This window comes from Protopterus annectens, chromosome 6.part0 (assembly GCF_019279795.1).
Source record: "Protopterus annectens isolate FY-2018-M chromosome 6.part0, PAN1.0, whole genome shotgun sequence".
Classification (NCBI taxonomy): domain Eukaryota; kingdom Metazoa; phylum Chordata; order Ceratodontiformes; family Protopteridae; genus Protopterus; species Protopterus annectens.
The window spans coordinates 1,607,220,722-1,607,233,881 of NC_056737.1; the positions used below are offsets into that span (position 1 = coordinate 1,607,220,722).

General features: G+C 39.6%; 1 protein-coding gene across 6 annotated transcripts in view; it reads right to left on the reverse strand.

The window, feature by feature from the left end:
• HDAC4 (histone deacetylase 4) overlaps positions 1 to 13,160 on the reverse strand; it is a 3,124,471-nt gene that overhangs the window by 993,486 nt on the left and 2,117,825 nt on the right. For all 6 annotated transcript variants that reach the window (XM_044075061.1, XM_044075057.1, XM_044075060.1 and 3 more), the window contains one exon: positions 4,172 to 4,358. In XM_044075061.1, the coding sequence (XP_043930996.1) occupies positions 4,172 to 4,358 (187 nt within the window). The remainder of the gene's footprint in view (positions 1 to 4,171; positions 4,359 to 13,160) is intronic.

Below are 13,160 nucleotides of genomic sequence, written 5' to 3' on the forward strand. Positions count from 1 at the left end.
AGATAAATTTATAATGTTCTGTGAAGCTTGCAACTTATTTATCTAATTTGGCCCTGTCCAGACATTGGAAACTGGTATACAAAATTCTCAGAAACCTTGGGTGGTCTACGATAATAAGTCTTTAAGAATCGTGGAACCACAAGAAGTTCAAGCTGTTATGCTCAGCAGCAGGTAAGGTTGACCAAGTAGTAGCAGCTGTAATCTCTTCAAGTGTTAAATTTCATAGAAAGGCTCTGGATGTGGCCTTAGCCCTGGCAGCTAAGCGTTCAGCTTAGTGTCAAGGGTTTGTCATAGGAAGAGTAACAGTAACTAATGCACATGGACATCCACTTGGAAAGGGTAATCTTAGTTACTTTTTGGTAACTTTTTTAACTTTCCTGGTGTTAGAAAAGGAAAAACAATTTGTTATCTTTTTTGAAGTCTTTAGCTTAATGAAGGTATAAAACACAAGCTGTCTGTGTACATATAAGCAATGCAACTGATATTTGCTTTTGTTAGAAATGTATGGAAAAAATAACAGTAAAATGAATGGACTGATTCAAACTCACTTGAGTGGCCACTTTTGGAATAAGTGAAAGATTATTGTTAAGAGTGACTCTATCTTGATGGAAAATTGGCTAAGGAGACTTGGAAGATAGAGCATGAAGCTCTGACACACATTCTGCAGAAGTAATAGCTACCAGGAGGATAGTCTTACAGGTCAGAAATGTAATATATGTGGAATTTTCTGGCTGAAATGGAGACTCAGTCAATCTCTCTAGTAAAAATACAGATCGCAAGGGGGAACAGGGTGAACCAAGAGTAGTGTGGAGTAGAAAACTCCTTTTAAAATGCTTTGTATACCTTATGTGATGCTGGGGAAGAAAAAAAAAAATCCCAGACAAAAAGATAATACAGCTGGCAGATGAACTTTTACTGAAGAGTAACTAGCCCCTTTTATGAAAATGTCTGATAAAAATGTAAGTATTTACAACACAGAAACTGAAAAGGGGTCGACATCCTGCTAAGCAGCCCAGTTAGTAAACTTTTTTCCATTTGCCTTTATAAAATTTTTTTGTCAAAGGTCTTTGATAGGCAGTTAGCATACTGACCCCCTCACAGCAGAAATCACTGCAAGTGGAGAAACCATGCAGTCAAGTGTAGGGACTGAATGTCTGTGTGAAGCTGCCCAAACAAATTGGTGAAACTGCAGTCAAGGGCACTATGGAAGATTTCTTCTCTTGAGATGATGCCATAGCAGGGAGAACCATATCTGGCATGGCCAGAACAAGGCTATGTGCATGACCTTCACTCTGCATATCTTTGTTTTCAGGCAGAATCTGGTTATAAGTGAAAATGGGGGAATGCAAACAGGAGATCTGGGAGCCAAATGTGGGAGAATACTTTTCTTGGGGCATGGTGGTGAAGAAATGGTCACATCTGATGCTGAATGGTGAAGCATTTTATCAGAAAGGTCTTCCCCACCTCTGGAATATCTTCTGAGCTCTGCCATGTTGAGAGATCATTCATTGGTGTGGGAGAAAAACCTGTCTGCTTAACCTGTCTGCAATCACACTGGATATCCCAAGTATGTCCACTGCAATAAGAAAGTGATTTGATTTTACAGCCAACTCCTTGACCCTCAAGACTTCTCTGCAAAGATGGTAAGACTGTGTTACACCTTGCTGATGTAACACACCACTGTCATGAGGGAGAAAGTACTAAAATGCCTCCACGTCTTGTGCTGTCCACCTGCCTTGGACCGTTCTGTTTAAATAATGCTCCTCACCCAGGATGGACACATTTATCACTATCATGGCAGTGGCGGCTGGTCAAAAAATGGTGTTCCTTTGGAGAGATTTAGTGGATTTGCCCACCACAACAGCTGATTAATCCACTGAGTCCTGAGTGTACAATATAATACCCTCATGTTGAGTCTGGCATATATTACTTTCTCTATACCGGCAGCCATCAGGCCCAACACCTTTAGTACCACAGCCACAATGAGGTTTGGGTTTTCTGAAAGACATATGACTTCCTGTCTGATGGTAATTTTGCCATCTGGTTGACTGTATCTAACTTACAACTTATAAATGTCACAGATTGTGATGCATCCAGCTGGGATTTTGCCATAATGACAATGATCCCCAAAGATAGAATCTGCCAGAACAAGCATTGTTGTGCTGTCAAAAGTTTTTCCATAAAGGGTTCTGCTATGAGCCAGTTGTCAAGTAGGGAAAAATCATCACTCCTTGCAATTGCATGTGCGCTTCAACTCCAACCATGCATTTTGTGAATGACCAGGGGACTGCACTGAGGCCAAATAGCAGGGCTCAAAATAGGTAACAATTTGCTCCCACCTGAAAGCATAGGCATCTCATGGATGACTTTGCAATTCTGATACATAAGTAATGCATCCTGCAGATCGTAAGAACTCATCCAGTCACCAGCCTTTAAAATAAGGTGTGACCATCCAGAATGATCCCTTCTACACTTATTGATTCAATCAACTTAGGATGAGGACTGCTTTGAGGTCCTGGGTCCTTCGATGCACCAAGAACAACTAAGAGTAAAATCTACCATTTTCTGGTCTGGTCAGACCTCTTAGATGACTTGTTTTTAGGAGGTAGTCTCTTCTGAGAGGGTGGACTGTTGTAAGAGTATGAGGGTGGATGTTTGGGCATTGATAAAAATGCTATAGACTAGCCTCTGGGTATAATTTCCCTTACCACTTATCCTGCACTATGGCTAATCACTTAGGCGGATACAGGAAAGGCATACCTTGACTACTTCCAGGGTTCTTCAATCAGGCAACCATTCAGGGTTCTTACTGACGGGATCCTCGAAAAGATCAATTGAACCCCTCCTGGCAAGGGCCACCTCTGCATTTAGGGCAGCAGTTAGAAGAGAAGAGCTCCCCTCAATTTCAGGATCCTCTGTTATCTGGGGACTGTTGGGGCTTTCAAACCCATATGTTATTGGAACCTTTTCGGTTCCTTTGAAAGGACCATTGCAAGGCTGAAAGCTTCACCACAACAGCACCAAGTGTACTGCTCACAATGCAACAGTTTGCCTTGGTTGTCAAAGAGGTTCTATCAAAGAGAGCATTGAAGGATGCCACCTTAAAGTGTTCCATAAAGGCAACAAAGTGCAGCTAGGCCTGCTGCTGCATCGCTTTGCCTGAGTTTGTTGCTCCAGCTGCCATATCCACTGCATTATGAATGAAGTGCATGATCAGCAAAGAGACAGATGTAATGGCTGCCACTTGGGTCAACTGTGGTCTTAGATTAGCTGTGGGCAACTGTTTCAGAATATCTAATGTTTTCTCTGCCAAATCCTTCTAAAAACAAGACCATTTGCAACAGAGGTTTCAATGACCCGACTGAAAAAGTTCTGGACAAATAAATACCTTTCCAAGTTTATCCATAAGTCAAGATTCCCATTTATTTCTGTCAGACTAATTCTACTTTGAAACCATACTGACTTTCCAAACTAAGGTAGTCCTGATGTAGGTAAAAAAAAAAAAAAAAGAAAATATGAAAACTTCTCTTGTTGGTGAAGTTAGTTTTGGTGAACAGCATTCTAACATTTTACATTTAACAAAACTTTGTTGATTTGACACGCTCTGCTTTACTTCTAAAGGGTTCTGTCAGAATTTTACAGTACTGCTTGTACTTTTACCCAACATTTATTTCTTGCAGAGTAATTTTACTTTTAAAAGGTTTCTGACAAGATTTTAATATACTACATGTGCATTACTGTGGTTTGGGGACTTTTCTCTTTGGGGAAAAGTGTGCTGTTTGTGTACACTTTTGACAACTTACCTTCCAACCAACTTGTTCCAGCAATCCTGAAGCAGTGGAAATGATGAACATCAGTATTTATTAACTTTCATATACTAGTTTAATGTTTTAAACCTCTTTCCTTTAAGATCAGTTTTAAAAGAACAATGTCAGTTAACATGATGATATACAGGTACTGCTCCATCTTCACAGAGTGTTGGAAGTGGGATGCCATCTTAATTTTCCTCTGCACTAATTGAAATTCTAAGACCAAGAGGTACTAACCATTCTAAGGTACAGTGCCTCAGATCTACAGAAAAATACACTACACTAGTTTCCAGATGATATACAAGCATGGAATATATAGTATGGTATAACAAAACTGATATTAAAGTTTTGCACATACGCACCTGTTGTGAACCTTGGTTTAGAAGGAGGCTCTTGCACAGACATGGGGAAAGATGCAGAAGCAGGTGAGGACTGTGCACGAGACAGTGGTCGATGACCTCCAAATGTGACTGGGATCCCTGCTGCTTCCAGAGATGCCTGATAGTTTCTCAGTTGGTGGATGCGCTGCTTTTCCAATAAGAGGGCTTGCTATAGGGCATAAACAAACAGAGAACATTTTTTTCTGTATCGTGTCTCAAGATGACCTGCCTCCAGTCCAGTACTACAAATTTGTTTTATCTTTAAGTGTTGCTTTAATAACAACTGATTTTAACCGTTAATGAGACCAGCAAGCACCTACTCAGAAATGAAAATGACATAACCTAATTATAGATCAGTTTATATCACAGCAGCATCTTAGCAGTACTAAAACAACATGAAACAATACTGCCAATGTCACAGTAACATAAGGTGTGCACAAGCTCAGCAATGACTCATGTCACATGACTTATATTTGTCTACCTGCCCTCAACAGTCCACATAACTCTTAGATAAGGTGAAGTCTGTCCTGATAATCAATATGGGATCATTACAAAAAAAACTCTGGTGATATTGCACAACAACCCAGTTTCACTGCATAGGTCAAAAATCAATGAATAAAGTCACAAAAAAATACAGAGTGAAAGCCAGGGATTTAGTCACAAAACAAAGACTGATGAATTATCTAGTTTGATGTGCATCACATTTCAAATATACAAAAATATTACAAATCCTGAGGATATATCTTCAACATATCCTAGGCAGCTACCAGCTTCCTGAAAAATTTAATTCACTGTATGTAACATGCTGCAAATGAAACTCTTGACTGACCGTGTTAAAGTGCAACTTCTGGATTAAATTATAAGAAAAATGAAAGTTACATACTTACAATAATGATAGATTTGTGTTGTCTGATTCTGTCCTTCCTCAACAGAGGAGTTGTGAACCTGATCTCAAATCTGACTGGCCGCTTTCAGATTTCAGGATTCACAGATCAGGCTCCTCTCTTTACCCATAATCCTCTCCTGATCCCAAGATTACCTCAGATTATACCTCTCAACTGTACTGAATTCCTTGGTATTTACCAGTCTTGAGGGCAAAATAATGGGGTGCCACAAATTCTCGAGTGGCCCCTTTAATTCCCGATTTTTTTTCTATTTTTTGTTTTTTTTTAAATTTTTAATACAACTTTAAACTTATGGCTGATATCACCACAGATCGCCAGCATATCCTGCAATGTCATCTACCTGCAGGGGCACGCATGGTGACATCAGCATCATGAGGCATACTGCAGCCTATCGGAGTTGGACTCGGACTTTTAAGTGGAAATTACAGCAGTGAGAAGAGCTGGTGTGCACATCATATATTACAAATGACTTGTGTTCTGTTTCTGCTGCACCAGTCTGCCCAGTGCCCACCAGTGACTAGACCAGCCCTCCCCCCATGTGTGTCTGACTGCACTCTTCAGGCGACTCAGGAGGATGAGAAAATGTACTTTCTCTGGCAGTGGCTCAACCTCCAGGTAACTTTAATTAAAAAAAAAAAAAAAATGTAAAAAAAGCATATTTGCCATGCCAGCCAGCCTAACAGAAACTGCAGCAATTCCCAGCACAGGAATCTTCATTTGTCTTGACTTTTTAAAATAAAAATAGTTATACGGTACCTACTAGAGCTTTCATGAATGATGTGATGTGAGTGTGTGTGTGTGTGTGTGTGTGTGTGTGTGTGTGTGTGTGTGTGTGTGTGAGTATGTGGCAGCCCTCAGCAATTCACAGCAAAGGAATCTTCGCTTGACTTGTTGATTTTTCAAAATAAAAATAGTTATACTATACAGGCGCTTTCGGTGTGTGTGAGTGAATGTGTCAGCAATTCCCCCAGCAAAGGACTCGTCAGTTGACTTGACTTTGTGTTATTTTTAAAATAAAAGCAGTTACAGTGGCACTTTCGTGTAAATGATGTGATGCATGTGTATCGTAAGTGTGTTTCAGGAATTTCCAGCAAAGGAATATTCACTTGACTTTTATTATTGTTAAAATAAAAATAGTCACAGTGGGCCTTTAGAGGCACTTTCGTGTGAATGATTGATGTGATTGCTCTATCCCTTAAAAGAACATTTACTTCATTATTAACTGGGACTCCCTTCTCCCATCCATCAGAACATGTCACATTGCTCATTGTCTAAGTTCACCCACTGAACCCTACTTCCCCCATTCTCATGTGCTGAGTATGTGCTCATCCTACAGGGTATCACCTGTCTCACCATTCATTAGTCTCAGAGTTCTGCACAACAATACTTTAAGTGCTATGTTGTGTTATCTTTCTCTTTCCCTTAACTGTTGAACTATTTCTCTTTTGAAGAATTGTCAATTTAACTACCACACAGAACTGTACTAATAACTAACTTTTGTGAACTATCAGCATAGTTCATGTACCTTCAGTGTTAAATCTGCCATTTATGTTATAGACGTAATTCTTCAATAAGAACAGTCTGCATAAGCCAGTAGCACTGGTACCTTTCCATCAAAACCTGTTTTCCCATAATCATTACATGCACTGTACCTTATGTGCATATACTATTAACGGGTTTAGTTACAAGAAAAAAATACATGGAGGAGGTTTTTGGCCACTAGGCCACTTAGGTGGTGGTCTTCCTTGCAGGTACATGGGAGCATGCACTTGCACAAGAGAAGGCATAATGGCTGCAAGCTAATGTATGACACATGTACCCCATGCAGGTATAGGGTAAGGTTTTATACAAATACAGGTTTCATTATCAAGATGTCAGAGAGAGTACTCAGACATTCATGACTGGATGATGGCACCTCTGAATGGGTTTTGCTTCTGTGCAGTGAATATCAATATGTGGGAAAAACAGGCTCAATATACCCATAGCAGAGTAGCAAGCACTGCAGTTTCACAGTTTATGGTCATCTAGTTTTATTGCTGGTCAGGGTGCTATATGTGTGTCTAAGTAACATTTTGCAAAATCTTCTGTTTTTCCCCAACATCCCAAAGACATGCATGTAGATGAACTTGTAGTTCTCCACACTGCCTGTAGATAAGTCGGCATCCTTAGCTGTACTGGTGTCTTTCGATAAGTTTTCTGTGCTATATTGGTTGCTGAGACAGGTTGTGAGCCCTCTACAACCACAAAGAAGATAAAATGGGCATCAGGAAATGGAATAACATAGGACTCAGAAGGCAGCTATTCTTTATCATTTGCTCAGATGTTTATTTCTTGGCCCGTTTATCATTTCATTCACTGTTACTTTGTTCTGGACCCAGCTACATCTTTTTATACATTCTAACATACTTCCTAGTAGAATAAATAACTTGAAGTAACAGTCATAACATGGCACAATATCAAAGGCATTGTTAATAAATAAAATAGTTTTGTTCTGGTCATATGTTTTGTTATTTAATATTAGTGTAGTAGAAGCACTTAATTTTATTTTTATAAAAGAAAATTGTATTTTAGTTTTACACAAGTTCAAAGTTTGATAACAGTTCAAATGTTAATATAAATAAAACATTATTGTTCTGGTTATATTTTTGAGTTTAATATTTTGTCTGTTCTTTGACTTGCATTTGAATGTTGGTATCCCACAATTCCAATGGAGTGGGCAGGGTTACATAATTATGGATGCAGATTTTTTTGTTAATCAGTGTACAGATTTGTGGTCAGTCATACCTACTTTTCAAGGGCCTTTGTCTGGGTTTTTGATGTTTCCAGGTTGAGAGGTATGCCTTAGATAGATTTTGCCCACAACCCCAAGACACAACCATAGCTAAAATACTGAATGGAAACAAAATAACCCACTTCCAGGACATAAAGGATGTCTGAGATAGAACATTATTCTGGATCTGTACGAGTGAAATACTTTTGTCACTGGCACTGTATGGTCATACCAGAAGCACACAAGCAAAAATCTTCAATGAAATGGAAGGGGGACAGGGGGAGTGGAGTTGAAGGAGGATTGAAACAGACAACAAGACATATCATTATGCTAAGTACATTACTTTCATATCTGATGTTGTCTGTTCCTCAACAGCTAGGACAGAATCCCAGCTACTTAGCTCTGAGGGTGGTCTCATGGAAGGATATTCTGGAGGACGGCTGAACCAAAAGCTGCCCTATCCAAGGACAGCAAATCCAGCTTATAATGGGAAATGAAGGTGTGAATGTTAGACCACATGGCAGCAGTGCAATTATCGTGTCTATATTACTTCACTGAAGATAAACATCATCGAACCCCCCCCACACCCATTCCTAATTATATATAACAACTCTGAGATCGCACTACAGTGGGAAAATGACAAATTTCCTCATCCTCACTGTAATAAGATCTCAATCAGAACAGTTCAACGAATGGTATGTTCAATAAAATGCCATCCAAAACACAGTTCGATGATGTGAATTTTTGATGAAGTAATAAGGACCCGCAAATATCAACTGAAGCCCTTGAAATGAAGGCCAAAGAGGCAGAGACAGATCTAGTACAGTCAGCCTTGACAGGTCTGAGTAGTGTCAAGCCTTTTTCCTTATATACATAAGAAATACAGTCATCTAACCATCTAGCTAAGGATACTTTCCAAACACCTCGACCCAGCTTGACATTGGAAAAGAAGACAAAAAGTTGGTCAGTCTTTTTGAATGTTTTAATATGATGGAGGGAGAAATGTAATTGGCGGTGCACATCCAACAAATGAAGCATACATTCTTCTTTACATTAAATATTTGGAAAAAAAACAGTCGATTGATGCATTGGTTAACATATGTCACAATGGCTATCTTGGGTATGAAAGATGGACTAATCCATAAAGATACTCTGTCCTAGTGGAAGATAAAGTACAAAGGTTTGTAGTACAGAACTTGAAGTTCAGACACTTTCTGAGCTGAAGTAATAGCAACTAGAAAGTGTGTTTTCCAAGTCAAAAAACTTTATGTCCACCCTACCTGGAGCAAAACAGTCATATTCCAAGGCAGGGTATGATCCCTAGTTGTGACCTAAGCAGGAAAGTACCTCTCAAGAAAGCTTTACATAGTTTAAAGGATGCTAGGATACTACGGTTTACTCCAACATGAAAGTTTGAAATGGCTGCTAACTGAAACTTAACAGTAAGTTAACTGGCCTATTATGAAAAATATAACCTAAGAAATCCAAACCTGCTGGAATAGGAGCCGAGAAAAGATCCAGATTCCTTTGGGAAGCCCAAATAGAAAACCTTTTCTAGATGCTCTTACAAAGTTTTCCAGCAGATGTTTTTTGGGGAGAAGTGAGAATGTGGATAACTTGGGAAGAAAGCCTGAACTGATAAGCCATCACTGGAAGTGGAGAAACCAAGTGGTCAACCTGAGGGCTCAAATGGCTGGGTGATGCATGCCGGATGGGTGAGACAGAAGACCCAAGGTTGAGGTTCGGCATCCAAGTCAGGTGTATCACATGAGACCAGAGAAAGGGAAACGACACCTGTTAAGGCCAGAAGCGCCTTGGGTATGACTATGATCTTCCACTGCAAGGCTTTCTGTAGGAGTAGGAGGAAAGGCAAACAGCAGACCAGGGTCCCTTACATGTGTTACAGCATCTCTCAGTAACTCCCCTTCTTGAGGGATCAGGCAAAGAACCTGCTGGATTTGGAGTTGATGGGAGAGGCAAAAAGATCACACCATGGTTAACCCCAATGGCAAAAAATTTGTTCCATCACTTTTGGATTGAGACATCACTCGTGAGATAGCAGAACTGATCTGCTCAACTGTCTACTAGAACATGGAACACTCCTGGGACTATCAAAATATCAAAAGTACCACAATAACAGCAAGAAGGAGAAATAACAGCAGAAGCTAGCTTGAGCCAAATGGACTATGTCTGCTCACTACAAGCGGCAAATGAGATCTGAGGTAATCTTGGGGATGGGAGGGGATTATGACTAAGAGGAGGAGCCTGAACTGTGGATCCTGAAGTTGGATCCAAAATACATCTGTTGAGGAATGGCTGGAACAAACAACATCAGATCCATTAATAGATTGATTCTATAGGTGGACTGTAAAGGCATGTACCAAAATATCTCACTGATTCCACCAGAAACTTGTAAATGTTACTTCCAGACCCTGTTCTCAACATAACAGCCTGCTTCTACCAGCTTTACAAGAGCTGCTAGTTTATGACTCTTTGGGAGAGACAGTCCACTCAAATTCATCTACATAAAAACATAAGGTGAATGGTGCATAGGTTTTACAAAGTCACTGTGTCTCAGAATTGTCAAAAAGTATCAGAAGAAACAGTATAGGAGAACTTTAACAAACTCCATAACTAGAATAATTTTGGCTTGCACTTTTCATTACCGCTGTAATCAATTTTTGTTTGGTTTGCTGTGAGCACTTAGAAGAAGTATGTTTAGCACCTGAACAGTCTGCTTGTAACTCACACTTTTCAAACTACCAGTCACCATAAAGCCAGTCCTTCGGCACTACAGCTACTCACCTGGTAAAAGCATGTGCAACACCTAACAGAGAAGTATAAATTAAGCTATGGATTTAGGATACCACGGAAACTCTGAAGGATTAAAAACTCTGCATTACTGCAGATTTCCTTAAACATACCACATCTTATTAAAAATGCATCTGTCTCTCAGTGGTGTCTCGCCTTTCTCCTCTTGGTCCTGGCATTCTGCACCCTGAAATAGTTAGTTTTGATTTCCACCACCCTTTCTGACAGTCAATTCCATGCATCCAACTCCATTTCCACTAAGTAATAGTTCCTTGGGTCAACATTAAAACTACTTCTCTTTGCTTGTGATGGTGCCCTTCCTGTCCCATACCCAATACTTCTAATTGACCTATATTCTTTACTGTCTCACTTTGTGCTATTATGCACCTAGATCATTACTCCTCCAACTTGTTCCTCCTATTTTCCTGTAAAAACACTCCAAATGTTATTGTTTCTGCAAAGATTCTTCCCTCCACCCACCTTAAACTCACCTGACTCCTCTAAATCATTTCTAAGAACCATTTCTTCCCCTTTCGGTGAATAATAATGAGAAACATATAAACCCACTAACTGCACCTCACAATTCTTAGCCTGTAGTGGTTCGGGACATTCTTCAATACTGTAGCAGAGTGCATAATTTTTAACCACAAAAGAAGCTTCTTTGCATCTATCCTATAATCACTATCAGCATCCACTGTTATTTGACATCCATTTGTAGAACTGAATCTAGTAGGATAAGTTTTGACAGATTTTAGTTAGTTGTCCTACTACATCTGGACTCTTAATTCAATACCCAATGGCTGCTTACCAGCAATGTGGTTAATTTGTAAATGGTACCCATTCTGTGGTTACCCTTCTCAACCAAGTATACTGCTTTTAAATAATGTAGACTCCTGTAATTGCTAATTCACATGCTAAAACTCCAGGATGATGTACAACTACCAGCAATCTAGTCACAGAAACCAACTTTTATTTTTATTTTTATTCAGATGGCTGTATATATTGACATTACTAATGTACAAGACATGCTATTCTTGTACTAGTTATGGAAATATGCACCAATATATACATTATTGAATGGTTATGACATCATGCTATGAACTGTCTTAATTGACAGACATTCTTTCCAGTCTGTACTAAAGCAACATTTTACTCACTCGTTTAACAGGCAGCTGCTGGCAAACTTGTCCATAATTCAGTGTAGTGGCCTTTTGTTTGAGTCCCTTCTAAAGTTTACAGCTCCACTATAAATACAATGTTGTTCCTGAATAAGGACTATGATTAAGTAGTAGTCTTAGTCTGTTTATAGGATTCTTCAATGTGTAACATCCACAAACTATCCCCTTCTACAAACCACTGTGATATTCAGGTATAAAGTCTACTGGCAAATCTGTATAACCTTCTTGCATTCCCTGTTGCAGTGCTGGGCAGGGATTGAACCTGACCATAATTACTTGAGTCATTACTAATCCATCATCCTCCATGGAGATTCCTAGAAGTTCACTACTTTCTCAAACTGCATAATGGACCTCAGGGAAATCTTTACTTATAGCCACAATTACTTCCCTAATTTTAACTATACCCTACCAAAAAAAATGTCACCATGAAGTCACCTTGCTTCTAGGTTCAATGTTATTAAAATCATACTTCACCAATGTCACCCACCACCCTGATAGCTAAACTATCACATAAAGATCAATTCTTTTAGTCTTTCCTTCATGTTAACCCCTGATTTCTGCAGCCTTATTTAATCTGAACAGCTTTTTTCCCAGCCTTTTGTCCCACTCTTTACAGGTTCCTTTATATCCATTTTACACTATGCCTTTGTTCCCCTTTCTCAACAACTTGCAGAAATCACCCTCCAATTACACGAACAGAAAACCAACAAGAAAAATACAGAGTGGTGCTAGCAGCAGAGAAACGAAAAGAGTGACTGCTTCCAAGATTTAAGTATATTTTACTGCTATTACCTGTGCGACCGTCTTTCCTCGCCGAAAAGTGAGTTTAATCTGCTCTTTTGCCTGTTTTAAGCTTGTTTTTTGTGATTTCCAATACCTGCACTTTTAAAAGTTTGTTTGTTTGAATTTAACTATTGAGGCTGCTCACTACCAACAGGGTGCTGGCGGAAATTGGGCTACTGTTGGCCGAAGGAAGAAAAGAGGCAGAAGGCATGGCCGAAGGCAGGAAGAGAGGAGAAAGGCTAGGACTGTGGTAGTGAGGGTCGGAACTTTGAAAGTTGGCGGTATGACTGGTATAGGGAGAGAGCTAGCTGATATGATGGACAGAAGGAAGGTTGGTATATTGTGTGTGCAAGAGACCAGATGGAAGGGGAGTAAGGCTAGGTGTATCGGAGGTGGGTTCAAATTGTTTTATCATTGTGTGGATGGGAGGAGAAATGGCGTACGAGTTATTCTGTAGGAACAGTATGCGAAGAGTGTTTTGGATGTGAAAAGGGTGTCGAATAGAGTGATGTTTATGAAGCTGG